Source organism: Microtus pennsylvanicus, chromosome 13, assembly GCF_037038515.1.
Source record: "Microtus pennsylvanicus isolate mMicPen1 chromosome 13, mMicPen1.hap1, whole genome shotgun sequence".
Lineage (NCBI taxonomy): Eukaryota > Metazoa > Chordata > Mammalia > Rodentia > Cricetidae > Microtus > Microtus pennsylvanicus.
In genome coordinates this window covers 52,872,316-52,885,997 of record NC_134591.1, presented here as the reverse complement: position 1 = coordinate 52,885,997, position 13,682 = coordinate 52,872,316, and the positions used below count along the sequence as shown (strand labels likewise).

Below are 13,682 nucleotides of genomic sequence, written 5' to 3'. Positions count from 1 at the left end.
ACTGCTCGGCATCTCCCATAACAAAGGTTGATCCTTTGTGAATGGTGCCAGGACCAAGAACCCGTCCTAACGTAACCAGCAGTGACTATTTGTCTTCTGTTCCCAGTCCTAGTTCACATGCACATTTTACATATTGATGACATACATTTTTCTTCATCTTTCTCTTGATTTATGTGTTAAGCATTCAAATTGCTACCTTGTTTTCAACTTTTTTTTAAAAAAAAAGTGTATTTTGGTTAGGAATTGAAACAACTTGTGAATCATATTCTTGGCTTTAAGATTATGTATCTTCTATTATATTTCTATGGAAGGAAGGACAATTAGGGTGAAAAGTCACGTGATTGGCTGTTCTAGTTTGGTGACCGAGTTATTTGTTTCTTAGCCGTCACATAAAGACCACATGATCCAAAACCAGTCGCTTACTCAGAGGCAGGAAATGAGGTTCTGGTCCCTCTGTTGTAGTTAGGGCACCTGCTAGGGGAGAATAAAGGAACAGGCAGAAATGCCTGCACCTACCCCGTCTGCCTGCTTTCCGTTTAAGACTGGTTGTTACTGTCTGTTTCCTGACACTTCCTTCAGCTTAGCACCTCATCCTTCATATGTGGGAGGAGTCAGAGGACTCAAAACATCTCAGGGTACACTCGCCTATGATGCTTAATCACCATGTCTTCAGTATCTAGTTTGAAGAGAAGACTGTACTCATATCCTTTGTTAAATGGGGCAGTTTTTGATAGTTTAGATATCAGAGAATTTATAATACAAAGGACATGTTTTTATTACCTCAAAATCTGCTATATTAGAATTTTAAGATTTCTCAACCACCAAATCGGAGTTCACTTGGGGGGAAATTTTGTTCTGGGATGTCCTAACACCATCCCAGGCAGCGGAGCCTGGATGTGCAGAGTCAAGGAGCTCACTGTAAGCAGCGTGGTAGGAACAGTGGTCAGGTGGCGGGAAAGCCTAATGCAGAAGAGGGTCAGGAGGTGAAGTGAATGAGAAGGCAGGAACCGGGCTGTAGAGAATTTCCGGTGCCAAGCGAAGGGTCTGAACTCTTCTGGAAGCCATGCAGACATTAAGCAGTGAGTGACCTGTATTCGGAATGAGCCTTCTGGGGGCTTTACCAAGCACACATCGGACGGGAGCCAGCATCGCGGCGGCAACTCGAGTTGCTAATGTTGCTGTGCTCTTCTGCGCATGTCCTGAGTGCCTGCACCAAACCGCAAGCATGGGGAAGCTGAATCAGGAGGTGAGAAAAGGCCTAGCAGCTACAGATTGGGTGATGAACGGGGAGGACCTGAGGATGCCACCCGGGCTGCGTCACTAAACCATTGGTAATTATAACTATGGAATACCGGAGGTAGAGGAGGGAAATGGATTATTCAAGCTGAGCTGCTCAATTGACAGTTGGACACACGCTGTTCTGAGTCCCCGCATTTATATTGCCCTCCCACCCTGTGTCCTGTTTTCCAGAGCTTGCCTCCTCCACCCGCCCTCTCTTGAAGGTCAGTCCTGAGGGACCGTATGTGTTCTCTGGCTTCCAGCCCATTTCCACCTACAACTCACTGAGTGAGAGCTACACACGCGGAGGAGGACCCAGTTCACTGAGTAACCAACCAAGGGTCTCCAAATGTGAGCCGAGAGAAACGAAGCCTTAGCCGATTCTGAAATGATATGTAGTAGGCCTAGGGCTTGAAGAGCTCCCAGCCTTGCTGAGGCGCAGCAGCAGAGAATGTCCTGCTGAGAAGAGGAGGACTCACAGAGAAACCCTGACAAGTGTGCTTCAGGAAGCCAGGCCTCAAACTCACGAAGATACACCTGCCTCCGCCTCCCAAGTGCTGGGATTAAAGGTGTGCGCCACCACCGCCCGGCAACAGCAGCTCTTATAAAGGAAAACATTTATCTGGGACTGACTTACAATTTAGAGGTTCAGTTCATTTTCCTCATGGTGGGAAGCATGGCAACATGCAGGCAGACATGGTGCTGGAGAGGTAGCTGAGAGTTCTACATCTAGATCAGCAGGCAGCAAGAAGAGAGAATGACACTGGGCTTGGCTTGAGCATCTGGGACCTCAAAGCCCACCTGGTAACACATTTCTTCCAACAAGGCCACACCTACTCCAACAAGGGTAGAAGTTCAATAATGGCATTCAGTAAGAGTCTATAGGGGCCAATTTCATTCAAACCACTACCCTTCTATTGGTCAGAATTTGGTCACATGAGTATGCCTAGCAATGAGAAAGGCAGCTTTTTGATTGTTAAAGGCGGTTCTTTGGTTGATTCCTCTTATGTCTGAGGAAGAAAGAAAAGTACAAATTAAAATTAAAGGGCATCTGGAGTCACATCCATACACCTGTGTTTGCTCCAACTTGAACGTTGCTCTTTCTTGCTGCTTTTTTTTTTTAAGTCAGGGTCTTGCTAGGTAGTCCAGGTTGACTTTGTACCTGCCATCCTCCTGCCTCCACCTGCTGGGCACTGGGATCCCAGATGTATCCTGCCATGCCTGACTCTTGAGACTTTTTCTAATTATTTAATTCAGTTACTCAATGAGCTAGACACCACCGTCTTGCAGATGAGGAAATAAGAATTTAAAGACGTGAGTGACTAACTTGTCTAACACCTACACAGTGAGGCAACCATCTGTGGAACCAAGGTGTGCCAAGCTGCTAACACTGTAGAGGAGGGCCGAGAGCCAGAGTGGGTTCCTGGGAATGACAGCATTAAAATACCCATAAAACCGGGGAAGCCTGGAAAGAACACAGGGTAGAACAGGCTAGACAGGAGTGCCGATCGGACAGCGTGATATCACAATGCAGAATGAAGAAAGCTTTCCCGGAAGAGTGACCAAATTGTTGGGGTGCACCGTGTAGCATGAGTCAGTTGAAGAAAGAAGGCACTCCAAGATGAAATTCTAAGGTCTACGTGGCCACAGGAAGGTCCAGCCTCTTCTGATGAACTGAACCCTGAATAGCCATACAAAGGGTATTTATTGAAAGTTTCACAAAGTATTTCCTCATACCAAGGTCCCCGATCTAATTTCCACGTCTCGCTGAAGGAGAACATCACACGCCCCATGACTCTCGTTCTTAATCATGTATCATTTGCAATATGCAATAATACACGAGTCTCAGGGGTGCCTGAGGTGTCATGTGACCAGAGTCATGGGATGACTGCAATGCCCCTTCAGCAAAACCATCACTGTTTCCACAGAGATTCTTCAAGGTCAGAGCACTTCTGAAGAACAGCTGTTCGTTCTAATGTCCATCCAGATATGGTGTTCTGCCAAATTCCTACGATAACAAATAAAAATAGAAGTCATCTCTAAGGACAGGAAACCAGCCTGGTGTTGGTGGCACACACCTTTAATCCCAGCACTCAGGAGGCAGAGGCAGGTGGGTCTCTGTGAGTACGAGACCAGCCTGGTCTTCAGAGTGAGTTCCAGGACAGGCTCCAAAGCTACAGAGAAACCCTGTCTCAAACAAAACAAAACAAAAATATGTGTGTTTGGTGAGAGACATGCTGTCCCAGAGGACGACAGCTAGAGGGGACTCTGGTGGGGCTCTCTGAGCTCTGAGTTTTATCACTGAACTCTACTGCCAGTTCTATATCTTCATTTTTGCTATCAAAGGTGTCTTGAGCTTGGCCAAGTATCAGTAGAGAGGGAGATTATGTGCATATGGAAAAGAAAATAAACAAATAGAAAATAGGGCCAAGATTACAGGCAAAGGGGCTAGTCTTTGCACAAATAGAGAATAGGGCCGAGATTACAGGCAAAAGGGCTGGCCTTTGTCAAGAGGATGAATGTCCTCGTTACCCTTAACTGTTGACTTGACACAGCCTAGAGTCCTTGGAGAGGAAAGCTTCAGCTGAGGAATTGCCTAGGTCAGGTTGGTCTGTGTGTGTGTCTGAGTGATTGTTTGGATTATTACTTGGCTCAGGCCTGCTCAGCCCACTTCAGGCATCACCATCCCTAGGCAGGTGATCTTGAGCTGTATAAGGAAGGGGGCTAAGCAGGAACCTAGAAAAGAAGCCAGCAAGCAGTGTTCCTCTAACCTGCATAAATTCTTGTCCTGATGTCCCTCAGTGATGATCTGTGACCTGGAAGTATAACCAGGTAAATTCTCCCCTCCCTGAGTTGCTTTTGGTCAGAGTGTTTTACCACAACAGAAAGGGAACCAGCAAATGGACTGGACACCTTTTCCACTGAGAAAGGAGAGATAGGGATGTCTAAAGATGAAGGTTTGTATGTTGGGGTGAAAACAAAAAATGGCAGGTTCTGATGGGCTTAGTGTTGCTAGGATGAAGAACAATGTCATCTGTCAGGAGTAAGAGACAGGATTTCCAGTAGAACTGGCAACACAGAGGATGACCTAGAAGCTGGAGACCATGAGTTTGTAGCCGTTTCACTCTGTGTGCGTAGATTTTCCTCTCCCAGCACTCAGCAACCTACAGTAATAAAGAATAACAGAACTTTTCCAGACTGGCATTTTTAGGAAGGTGGGACAAGGAACAAGATGGTTGAGAATATTGGTGAGGTTTAATAAACCTGGGCTAAAGTAGCAGAAAATAAATGCTCACAAAGCATGGAGAAATCGGGCCTTTCTGCATTGCTGATGAGAAAATAAATGATAACATTATTATAGTAGGTTATTGATACAGAATTATGTATCTAGCCATTCTATCCCTAGGTGATAAATCCCAAAGATCAGAAAGCAGGAACTCAAGGTGGTACTTGCACACCAATATTCATAACAGCATCATGTACAATATTGCAAAGGTAGATGCAGCCCAGTGTCTGTCAGCAGATGAGTGGACAGACGGACTATGTACAGGACAGCGGGACATCATCCGGCCTGTTAGAGGAGTGGCGGGGATAAGATGCTGAGTAAAATGGGGAAATACAAGGGAAAGTTGCCTACGGTTCCTCTTACAGTGGGCACTTCTAGTCCAGATCCAAAGGTGGCAGGAAGAGAGAAGTCACTGGGCCTGGCTTGGGCTTTTAAAACCTCAAAGTCCACCTTCAATGACACACTTCTTCCAACAAAGCCACACCTACTCCAACAAGACCACACCTCCTAATCCTTTTCAAGTAGTGTGCCAGCCACTTCCTGATGACTAAGCATTCAAATCTACGAGCCTATGGGGGGCAGTCTATTCAAACCACTGCACTGTGTGCTGCCATGTGGGTGCTGGGAACCGAGCCCACATCCTCTGCAAGAGCCACCTGTGTTTGTAGCGTCTGAACTCTCCAGCTCCCAAAGCAGCTGTTATTTGACCCACTATCATGGTGAAAGATGATATATAGCATAATTTCTTTTTAAAAATTTTCTTTGGGGATTATTACTTTCAAAGTAAGAAAAATTAATAGTAATAGAAGGATTAGGCCAAACAGTCTTAGGTGTCTTCAGGAGGATGTTACTATTTCTGCTTCTCTTGAATCAGTGCGATGGAGAGCGCCACATCTGGAGCACACCTGTGCTCAGGAAGCAGCACAGCTGGGGCATAACTCCCACCTGAGTCCCTAGTAGACCTTAAAAGGCGCTCTTACTCTTTAGTCAGCAAAACATTAAAAGCTGGTGGCAACGAGTTTATCTATGCACAGGGAGCCGCTTCCCACTGTTACTGCTGTTTCTGTGGGACACTGAACAGGGAAGACTGTAGACCCACCCCTCCGTCCTCCTCCCTCCCTCCCTCTCTCTGTTTCTTACTTTTATCACTTTCCCTTCATCCTTTTCATCTCTCCTTTCCTTTCTATCCCTTCTTTCCTTTCTCTCTATTCAAAGGTTTTGTTTTTACTTTTGTGCGGGTGTGTGTGCCTGCACATGTCTGTGAATCCCAGTAGAGGCCAGAATAGGTCATCAGATCTCCTGAAGGAGTTAGGAGTGGTTGTGAGCAGCCCTGTGTGGGTCCTCGGAGGAGAAGTGTGTACTCTCAGCCATTGAGCTATCTCTCAGCCCTTTTTCTTTCTGTTTTAAACAAGGTCTCACTAAGTGGCAAGCCTGACCTCAAATTGATGATTCTCCTGCCTCTACCTCTCAAGTGCTGGAATTGAGTGTGTGCTACCATGTTATGTTATTGTTACTGAAAGTTTTCAAATACCCTGGGAAGACAGGGAGAAGAGAGCTGGGTCAGTGTTGTTTTTGTTAATTATTAAACTCTAATTAAGAACTTTCTTGGTGGGTTTGTTGTTGTTATTGTTGTTGTTTTTTTGTTTTTGAGACAGGGCTTCCTGTAGCTTTGGAGCCTGTTCTGGAACTAGCTCTTGTAGACCAGGCTGGTCTCAAACTCACAGAGATCCACTTGTCTCTGCCTCACAAGTGCTGGGATTAAAGTCATGCGCCACCACTGCCTGGCTATTTTCTTCATGTTTTATAAAACAATAATTATTTTTCTATAGTTCTTTTAACTATAGTTTTCTGTTATTTCTTCCCAACAGAAGCCCAAATAAGGACACCCAAAGAAATGTGTCAAGAATGGTTGTCTAGACTTGCTCTGAGCAGCCGCAGTAAACAGACCGAGGGAGAGAGGAAGACACTAGCAACAGCCCCAGAGCTTATGGACTCCATACTGGAGTCTCGAAGACACCCAAGCAGCAGCCTCCAGAAGGACTTTCCCCAGGTACTCTAGAATTAACTAGGTAACAGAGAAAGAAGCAGGCCCACCGAGACAGCATGCCTTCATCTAATCCGCCATTCGCTAAAATACCAGGAAGTCAGTTTACACGCTTCAGAATGAGGCTTTGTGTTGGGGTGGCCTTCCTCTGTCAGCTGCTGGCCTTTGAACAAGCTGACCTCACGAGCCTCCTTGCCCTACCTATGAAGCTGACGTGAACTCAGTTACGGCAGAGTAGTCATGAGGATAAGTTACGGCAGAGTGGTCGTGAGGATAAGTTACGGCAGAGTGGTCGTGAGGAAAAGTTACGGCAGAGTGGTCATGAGGATAAGTTACGGCAGAGTGGTCGTGAGGAAAAGTTACGGCAGAGTGGTCGTGAGGAAAAGTTACGGCAGAGTGGTCGTGAGGAAAAGTTACGGCAGAGTGGCCGTGAGGAAAAGTTACTTAATGCACGTTGCTACTTCTTTCATTGCTGTGTCACGTACCTGACAGGAGCAACTTGAAGAAGGAGAGGTTTACTCTGGCTCCTGGCTTCAGTGAGTACCGTCCATCATGACAGGAAGGCTCACTGGGCGGTGCCATCTGCAGCAGACTGGGAGGCCGCAGTGTCCAAGTCTTGGTGGATCAGGAAACCAAGAAATAGACCTGAATGGCTGTGTCTGTCTACTATTGGCCATGCCCCAAAGGCTGGACAGCCTCCCGCCACAGCACCACGAGCTGTGGAGTAGGGGTGGGGGAAACGGGACATTTCATTTCATGTTTAAATCATAATAGTAAGCAAGTCTGTGTTGATCCAAAGCAGAATAAGCTGAAACTCTTGTACCCCACTAATAGAACTAAAACTCAATACAACTTTTTAAACATAGGCAGTGTGCGTGTGTGTGTGTGTGGTATGGTGTGTGTGCATGCCTGTGTGTGTATTGTATGCATGTGGATATATTTATGTGCATGTGGAGGTCTTCCTCACTCTTCACCTTTTGAGGCAGGGTCTCTCACTGAGTCTAGAGCTTACTGGATCTGGTTAGACTGACTGGATCTGGTCGCTGGCTCAGTCCTGATCCACCAGTGTTGGGACTGGATTTGCTCTTGGCTTCTGCTCCCAGTGGAGCGATCCACTCTCTGTCCTAGGTAGCTGGTTCTGTCCCACTCCAGCTCTGGTGGAGATCACTGACTAGTCAGTGTGCTGCACCGATCTGCCCATTTCTGCTCCCCCACTGCCAGGCCTGGCTTTAATGTGGGTGCTGGTGATTTGCCCATGTCCACTCCCCCGTGGCCAGGCCTGGTGTTGGGGGTGTTACTGAGGTTCTCATGCTAGCACAGCAGACAGAAACCAACTTCTGTTTCTTGATTTTGTTAAAGGTGAAATCTGAGAAAATCTGTCAGCCTTTGCAAAGAGAACATCAGAATCTCCAGGAGCCTGGGCAGCAGCCTAAAAAATACCTTACCCAGGTAAAATTCAGATCCCTTTACCTAATGATATTAGCTAACTCTGTGTCAGCTCTTGCTTAATTCTTGTCTGAATATATTAAGATGTGTAGATTCATACTGTAAGGTTGATCAAATGTATATTAAAATATTATGAACATATCATAATAAAGAAAGAGGAAAAAGTCACACACTTGGTTGTCTTCATCAACTGGATCAAATTTTCAACATTGTGCTACATTCTCTAGACCACTGAGGACTGGGGTTGTAGCTCAGAGGATAAGCACTTTCCTAGAATATGCAAAAAAAAAAAGTCCTGGGTTTAATCCCGCATATTGAAAAAATCCTTTTGGACCAGGCATTGTGGCCTTTAATCCCAAACACTCTGGAGAAAGAGGTCTGCGATCTCTGTAAATTCCAGACCAGCCTGAGCTACATAGTAAGATCTTAAAGCAAAGCAAACAAACAAAGAATATATATGTTTGTGTGGGAATAGGGGTCAGGGAAGAGAGGCACGCAGAGAAATAGCTCTGTGATTAAGAACATGTACTACCCTTGCAGAGGACTGGGGTTCAATTCCTAGCACCCACATTGGGTGACTCACAACCCCCTGTAACTCCAACTCCCATAGAATGCTCTGGCCTCTTCCAAGCACTTGCATGTTCACACACACACACATACATGATTACAATTTTAAAAGTAACTTGCTGTGGGATAATGGTCTGTACCCTGTAGCCAAGCAGGAAGTATAGGCAGGGTGATCAGGCAGGAAGTAGCGGTGGGGCAACAAGAACAGGAGAATTCTGGGAAGAGGAAAGCTCAGTCTACAGTCGTCACCCAGACATAGAGAAAGCAAGATGAGACTGCCTCACTGAAAAAGGTACCAAGCCACGTGGCTAACACAGACAAGAATTATGGGCTAATATAAGTTATAAGAGTTAATAAGAAGCCTGAGCTAATAGGCCAACTAGTTTATGATTAATGTAGACCTCTGTGTGTTTATTTGGGGCTGAATGGCTGTGGGACCTGGTGGAACAGAAACCTCTGCCATCAGTAACTCTTTTTGTTGTTGTTGTTGTTGTGTTTTTTTTTCAGTAACTCTTTTTTAAAAAAGTGTACACACTTTGGAATTAACCAAACAAGTGAAAACATTCTGCAGACTACCTGGTCCACATGGTTTATGTTTGCTTTTTATGAAAGTATAGACATAGTCTCTTACTGTGTTGCTTTGAACCATGTGAATTTTTTTAACAAGTAAAAAACCCTCAAGTACCCACAATTACAACCTAATCAAAGAATGCACATGGGTGGAGTGCTGTCTGCTGCTTCTCTGCACAGTTCTTGAAGCATAGACAGCAGCTACATGTCTTTTGTCTTAGTTTTTTGTTTTTCAAGACAGGATTTCTCTGTGTAACAGCATTAGCTGTCCTGGAACTAGTTCTTGTAGACCAGGCTCGCCTTGAATGCATAAAGATCCACAGTCTGCCTCTGCCTCCCGAGTGCTGGGATTATAGGAGTGCACCACCACCGCCCGGCAGAGCCACGTGTCTTTAGAGTACATTTGCTGTTAGCTTCTTACTAACTGCAGCTTCGTTTCAGCACCCGCATGAAGACCTGGCTAAAGATGCAGAGCCTCAGAACTACCTCTTGAGGGAAGTGGAATGCATAGCACAGAGGCTGGGGGTGTCCCTGGAGGAGATCCAGAGGAGAGCTGTGGAGCCACCAGAGAAGGAGAGAGAGCAGAGAAAGTTAGGTGAGCCGTGGCTTCAGCCGACCGGTCTGGCCGTGGATTTCCTGGGATGACCTGAGGCAATATATACCAAGGGGAAAGGGACTCTAAGATGAACATGTAAAAGACGTACTGCTTCTGTGTCCCCAAGTCTTCAGAAAACACAGGCTTGACAGGCCCGCCCCAAAGGCACAGCCCAGAACTGTGCGCCACTCACCAGTAGGAGTCCCAGCACCCAGAAGACCCATTTGTTCCTCCTTCCTCACCAAACATCACCGTCTCCCTACTCTGAATGCTGTTTCTGAGTTTTGATCACATGCAATATCATTCATTTAAAATTTTATTTCATTTATTTATATTTTATGTGTATGGGCGATTTGTCTCTGTTCTGTGTGCACTCCTGATGCCAGCAGAGGCCAGAAGAGAATATCAGAATTACACACAGACAGTAGTGAGCTGCCATGTGGGTGCTAGGAATTGAACTTAGGTCCTCTGGAAGAACAACCAGAGCTCTTAACCACTGAGTCATCTTTCCAACCCTCATTGTTGTTTTTTTTTAATAAACTTTAAAATGGGTATTATGGTGTAATCCCATCACTTGGGAGGCAGAGGCATGTGGATTTGAGGCCAGCCTGGTCTACATAATGAGTCCCAGAATTATGTATTTTTATTTTGTGCATTTTTGCAAATGTGGGCAACATGCTAAGACACATATATAAAAGTCAAAGAACAACTTAAAGCGATTCCCTCTACCATGTGGGTTACCACCACCATTGAATGCAAGTTGTTAGACTTTGTGGCAGGTGCCTCTATCCTCTGAGCCATCTTGCCTGCAATATCCATTCTTTTAATTTGTTCTCTTGCTTAGTCTCACAAACGTTGGTGAGACTCATTTACATTGTCTCTGTTCACTATTACTGCCTTTATAATATTCTGCTGACACTACACTGGTCCATTCTACTGTTGATGGGCATTGTGATGTTTCTAGTTGGGGCTAGCACGAATTCTGATGCTATTAGCATCCTTGCGTTATCTTGTGGGTATTTACATATGCCTAATCAAATAAGAATGCACTGGATCAGAGACTGTGGCACATTCTCCTGTGGTCTTCCAAAATACCATCATGTGCCACTTAACCATAGGGATTCGGTCTGGAAAATGGAACATTAAGTATTTTCCTTGTTATACAAACTTCAGAGTCTGCTGACAGAAACCGAGACTGCTAGGCACTGTATGGGAGGTTGATTCTGTATGGGAGGGTCAGGTTCATTTTGTGGCCCATAATCACAATTAAGAGCTCAGTAGTGTAAGAGGTCTGGTTCTGCACACTCCCTGGCAATGCTTACTAGTGGGTCAGTACTGTAGCCTGGCATGGTGAGGGTACAGTAGCATTAACCGGATTCACCGTGAGAGTCCCAGAGCCCTTGTGTCTGCTGCGGTGGCTGCTCACATTGTGTGTAGTTTGGAGCAGTCCCTGCTCAAGTCTCTCACACGTTTCTGTTCTGAACATATGCCTTTTTTGACCGCAAATATTCACGTCTGCTCTCGGTTCTGCCAAATAGGAGCTCTATTTATCAAATGCAGTTTAGGGGAGCACTAACTTACTTTCTGTCTCTAGAGTTGCTTTTTCTGGGCATTTCATATAAATGGCATCATACATGAGTGTGTTTGTTTTCTTTCACTTAACACACTTTTGAGATTTAACCATGAAACAGGTTTATTGTTTTGTGTGTATGGGTGTTTTACCTGCACGTATTTCTGTCTATCATGTGTCCATGGAGGCCAGAAGAGGGCATCAAATCTAGAACTGGTATTAACAGACAGTTGTGAGTTACCATGTGTGTAGGCAGAGTTTTCCTGTCCTGACTGCCTGCTCCCAAATAACTGACATAGAGGCTTCTCTTAATTATAAATGCTAGCCAATAGCTCGGGCTTATTACTAACTAGCTCTTACATAACTCATTTCTATTAGTCTATATATTGCCATGTGGCTGGCAGCTTTACCTGTCCTCCAGCTCATATTGCTTTCTAGGCAGCTGGCTAGCGTCTCTCCTGACTCTGCTCTTCTTCCCATCATTCTCAGTTAGGTTTTTCTGCCTAACTTCCTGCCAGGCTACTGGCCTGTCAGCTTTTTTTAAAAAAATATTTATTTATTATGTATACAATATTCTGTCTGTGTGTATGTCTTCAGGCCAGAAGAGGGCACCAGATCTCATTACAGATGGTGTGAGCCACCATGTGGTTGCTGGGAATTGAACTCAGGACCTTTGGAAGAGCAGGCCTGAGCCATCTCTCCAGCCCTGGCCTGTCAGCTTTTTATTAACCAGTGGGAATAATGCATATTCCCAATATACAGAAGGATTATTCCATAGCACATATTGTTATGGTTTAAGTAAAAATGCTGCAGGTCCCCGAGTGGATGCAGTGGGCAGTGGGTCCAGAGACCACTATGCAGGTCCCCAAAGTGACAGCAGGCAGTGGGCTGTGGGTCCCGAGAGCAGCCAGTCCCAGGCATAAATGGTGCAGTTCCCCAAGTGGCTACAGTGGGCCATGAGGGGCAGCTAGTCCCAGGCAGGGAGCCACATGGTAGGTGAGAGACCTCGACGGGGCAGCCAGTCCCACGAAGAGAGACAGATGGATGGGCATGCCAGGAGACCACATGGCAGGTCTCCAAAGGTGGCTGGTCCCGGGCAGGGAGCCATGCAGCAGGTGAGAGACATAGATAGGCACACCATGCAGAGTGAGGTTAGATATTTATTTAGTGGGTTATGGAGGGGAAAGGGAAGAAGAGAGAAGAGCAGAGAGAGAGAGAAACTGGGGGAGGGGGAGAGGATGTTGGAGGAAGGGAGAATGCTCGTTAGTTCTCAGCCACCCAGCTAGCTTAGACCTGACATAATCACACAGAAACTGTATTAATTAAATTATTGCTTGGCCCATTAGTTCTAACTTCTTATTGGCTTGTCTCTTAAAGGGACAGGACAGATCATTACACATATGAGTGATGAGAATCAAATCCAAGCCCTCTGGGAAGTTCTCTTAACCAATGAGCCCTCTCTCCATACCATTAATATCTCGCCAGCCCCCTATTGAGACCAGGTCTAACCATGCAACTCTGGCTGGCCTGGAATTTGCTGTGTAAATCATCCTTGAATTTAGGGATCTGCCTGCCTCTCCTGCTTGCGTTCTAGGATCAAAGGCATGTGCCACCACCACTCTCAGCCAGCCATTGCTGCTTTTTAACAGTGGGGTTTTGTTTTCAGGGCATGGGGGATGTTGGTTGAGACAGGGTTTCTCTGTGTAGCCCTAGCTGTCCTGGAACTCACTCTGTAGTTCAGGCTGGCTCAGAAATCTACCTTCCTCTGCCTTCCAGAGTGGTAGGATTATAGGTGTGGGATTTCTATTGTAAATGTTCTGGATATTAATCTCTTACGAGACAGGGGATTTTCAAATACTTCCTCTTCTGAATTGTGAGCAGTCTTTTCTAGCAAACATGGCCGGGCTGCCAAAGCTTACTATTCCATAAACCTTCCTCATCTTGTGTAACCCTGCCTGTTTGCCCAAGCCTTGAATACCAGGCATTCCTGAGATTGTCAGTCATACCCTACACTATTATGAACGGGGCCTAGCATTCAGATAGTAAGGTTGCAGAGTGAAACACCCCCATCATGCTGGCTCACCCCGTTGGATCATTGTGCAGTCTTTTGCAAAAGTAGATATTGCCTTGCGGAGTTACCATTGCATTGTTCACATGTCTGTCTGTCTGTGTGACACTAGGAATATTCTCCAGCACGTCTCACAAATCTTCCCTCTGTTGACAGTGTCCTTTATTGGACCAAAGGTTTTCATGTTATGTAGCTCAACTTACCTTTTTATTCTTTTGTTCTTCTGTTGCTACTAATCTTGGTAAAAGATTAAATATT

At 45.6% G+C, this 13,682-nt stretch overlaps 1 protein-coding gene across 16 annotated transcripts in view; it reads left to right on the top strand.

Annotated features, from left to right (window-relative positions):
* The window catches only part of Ccdc30 (coiled-coil domain containing 30), a 78,852-nt gene that overhangs the window by 1,885 nt on the left and 63,285 nt on the right, over positions 1-13,682 (top strand). For 8 of the 16 annotated variants that reach the window (XM_075945943.1, XM_075945942.1, XM_075945953.1 and 5 more), the window contains 3 exons: positions 6,433-6,614; positions 7,968-8,057; positions 9,633-9,786. In XM_075945943.1, the coding sequence (XP_075802058.1) occupies positions 6,459-6,614; positions 7,968-8,057; positions 9,633-9,786 (400 nt within the window). In that variant the 5' untranslated portion in view covers positions 6,433-6,458. Of the gene's footprint in view, positions 1-1,470; positions 1,848-6,006; positions 6,124-6,432; positions 6,615-7,967; positions 8,058-9,632; positions 9,787-13,682 lie in introns of those variants that run through there. The other 8 variants (XM_075945948.1, XM_075945938.1, XM_075945947.1 and 5 more) reach the window with 3 other exon arrangements.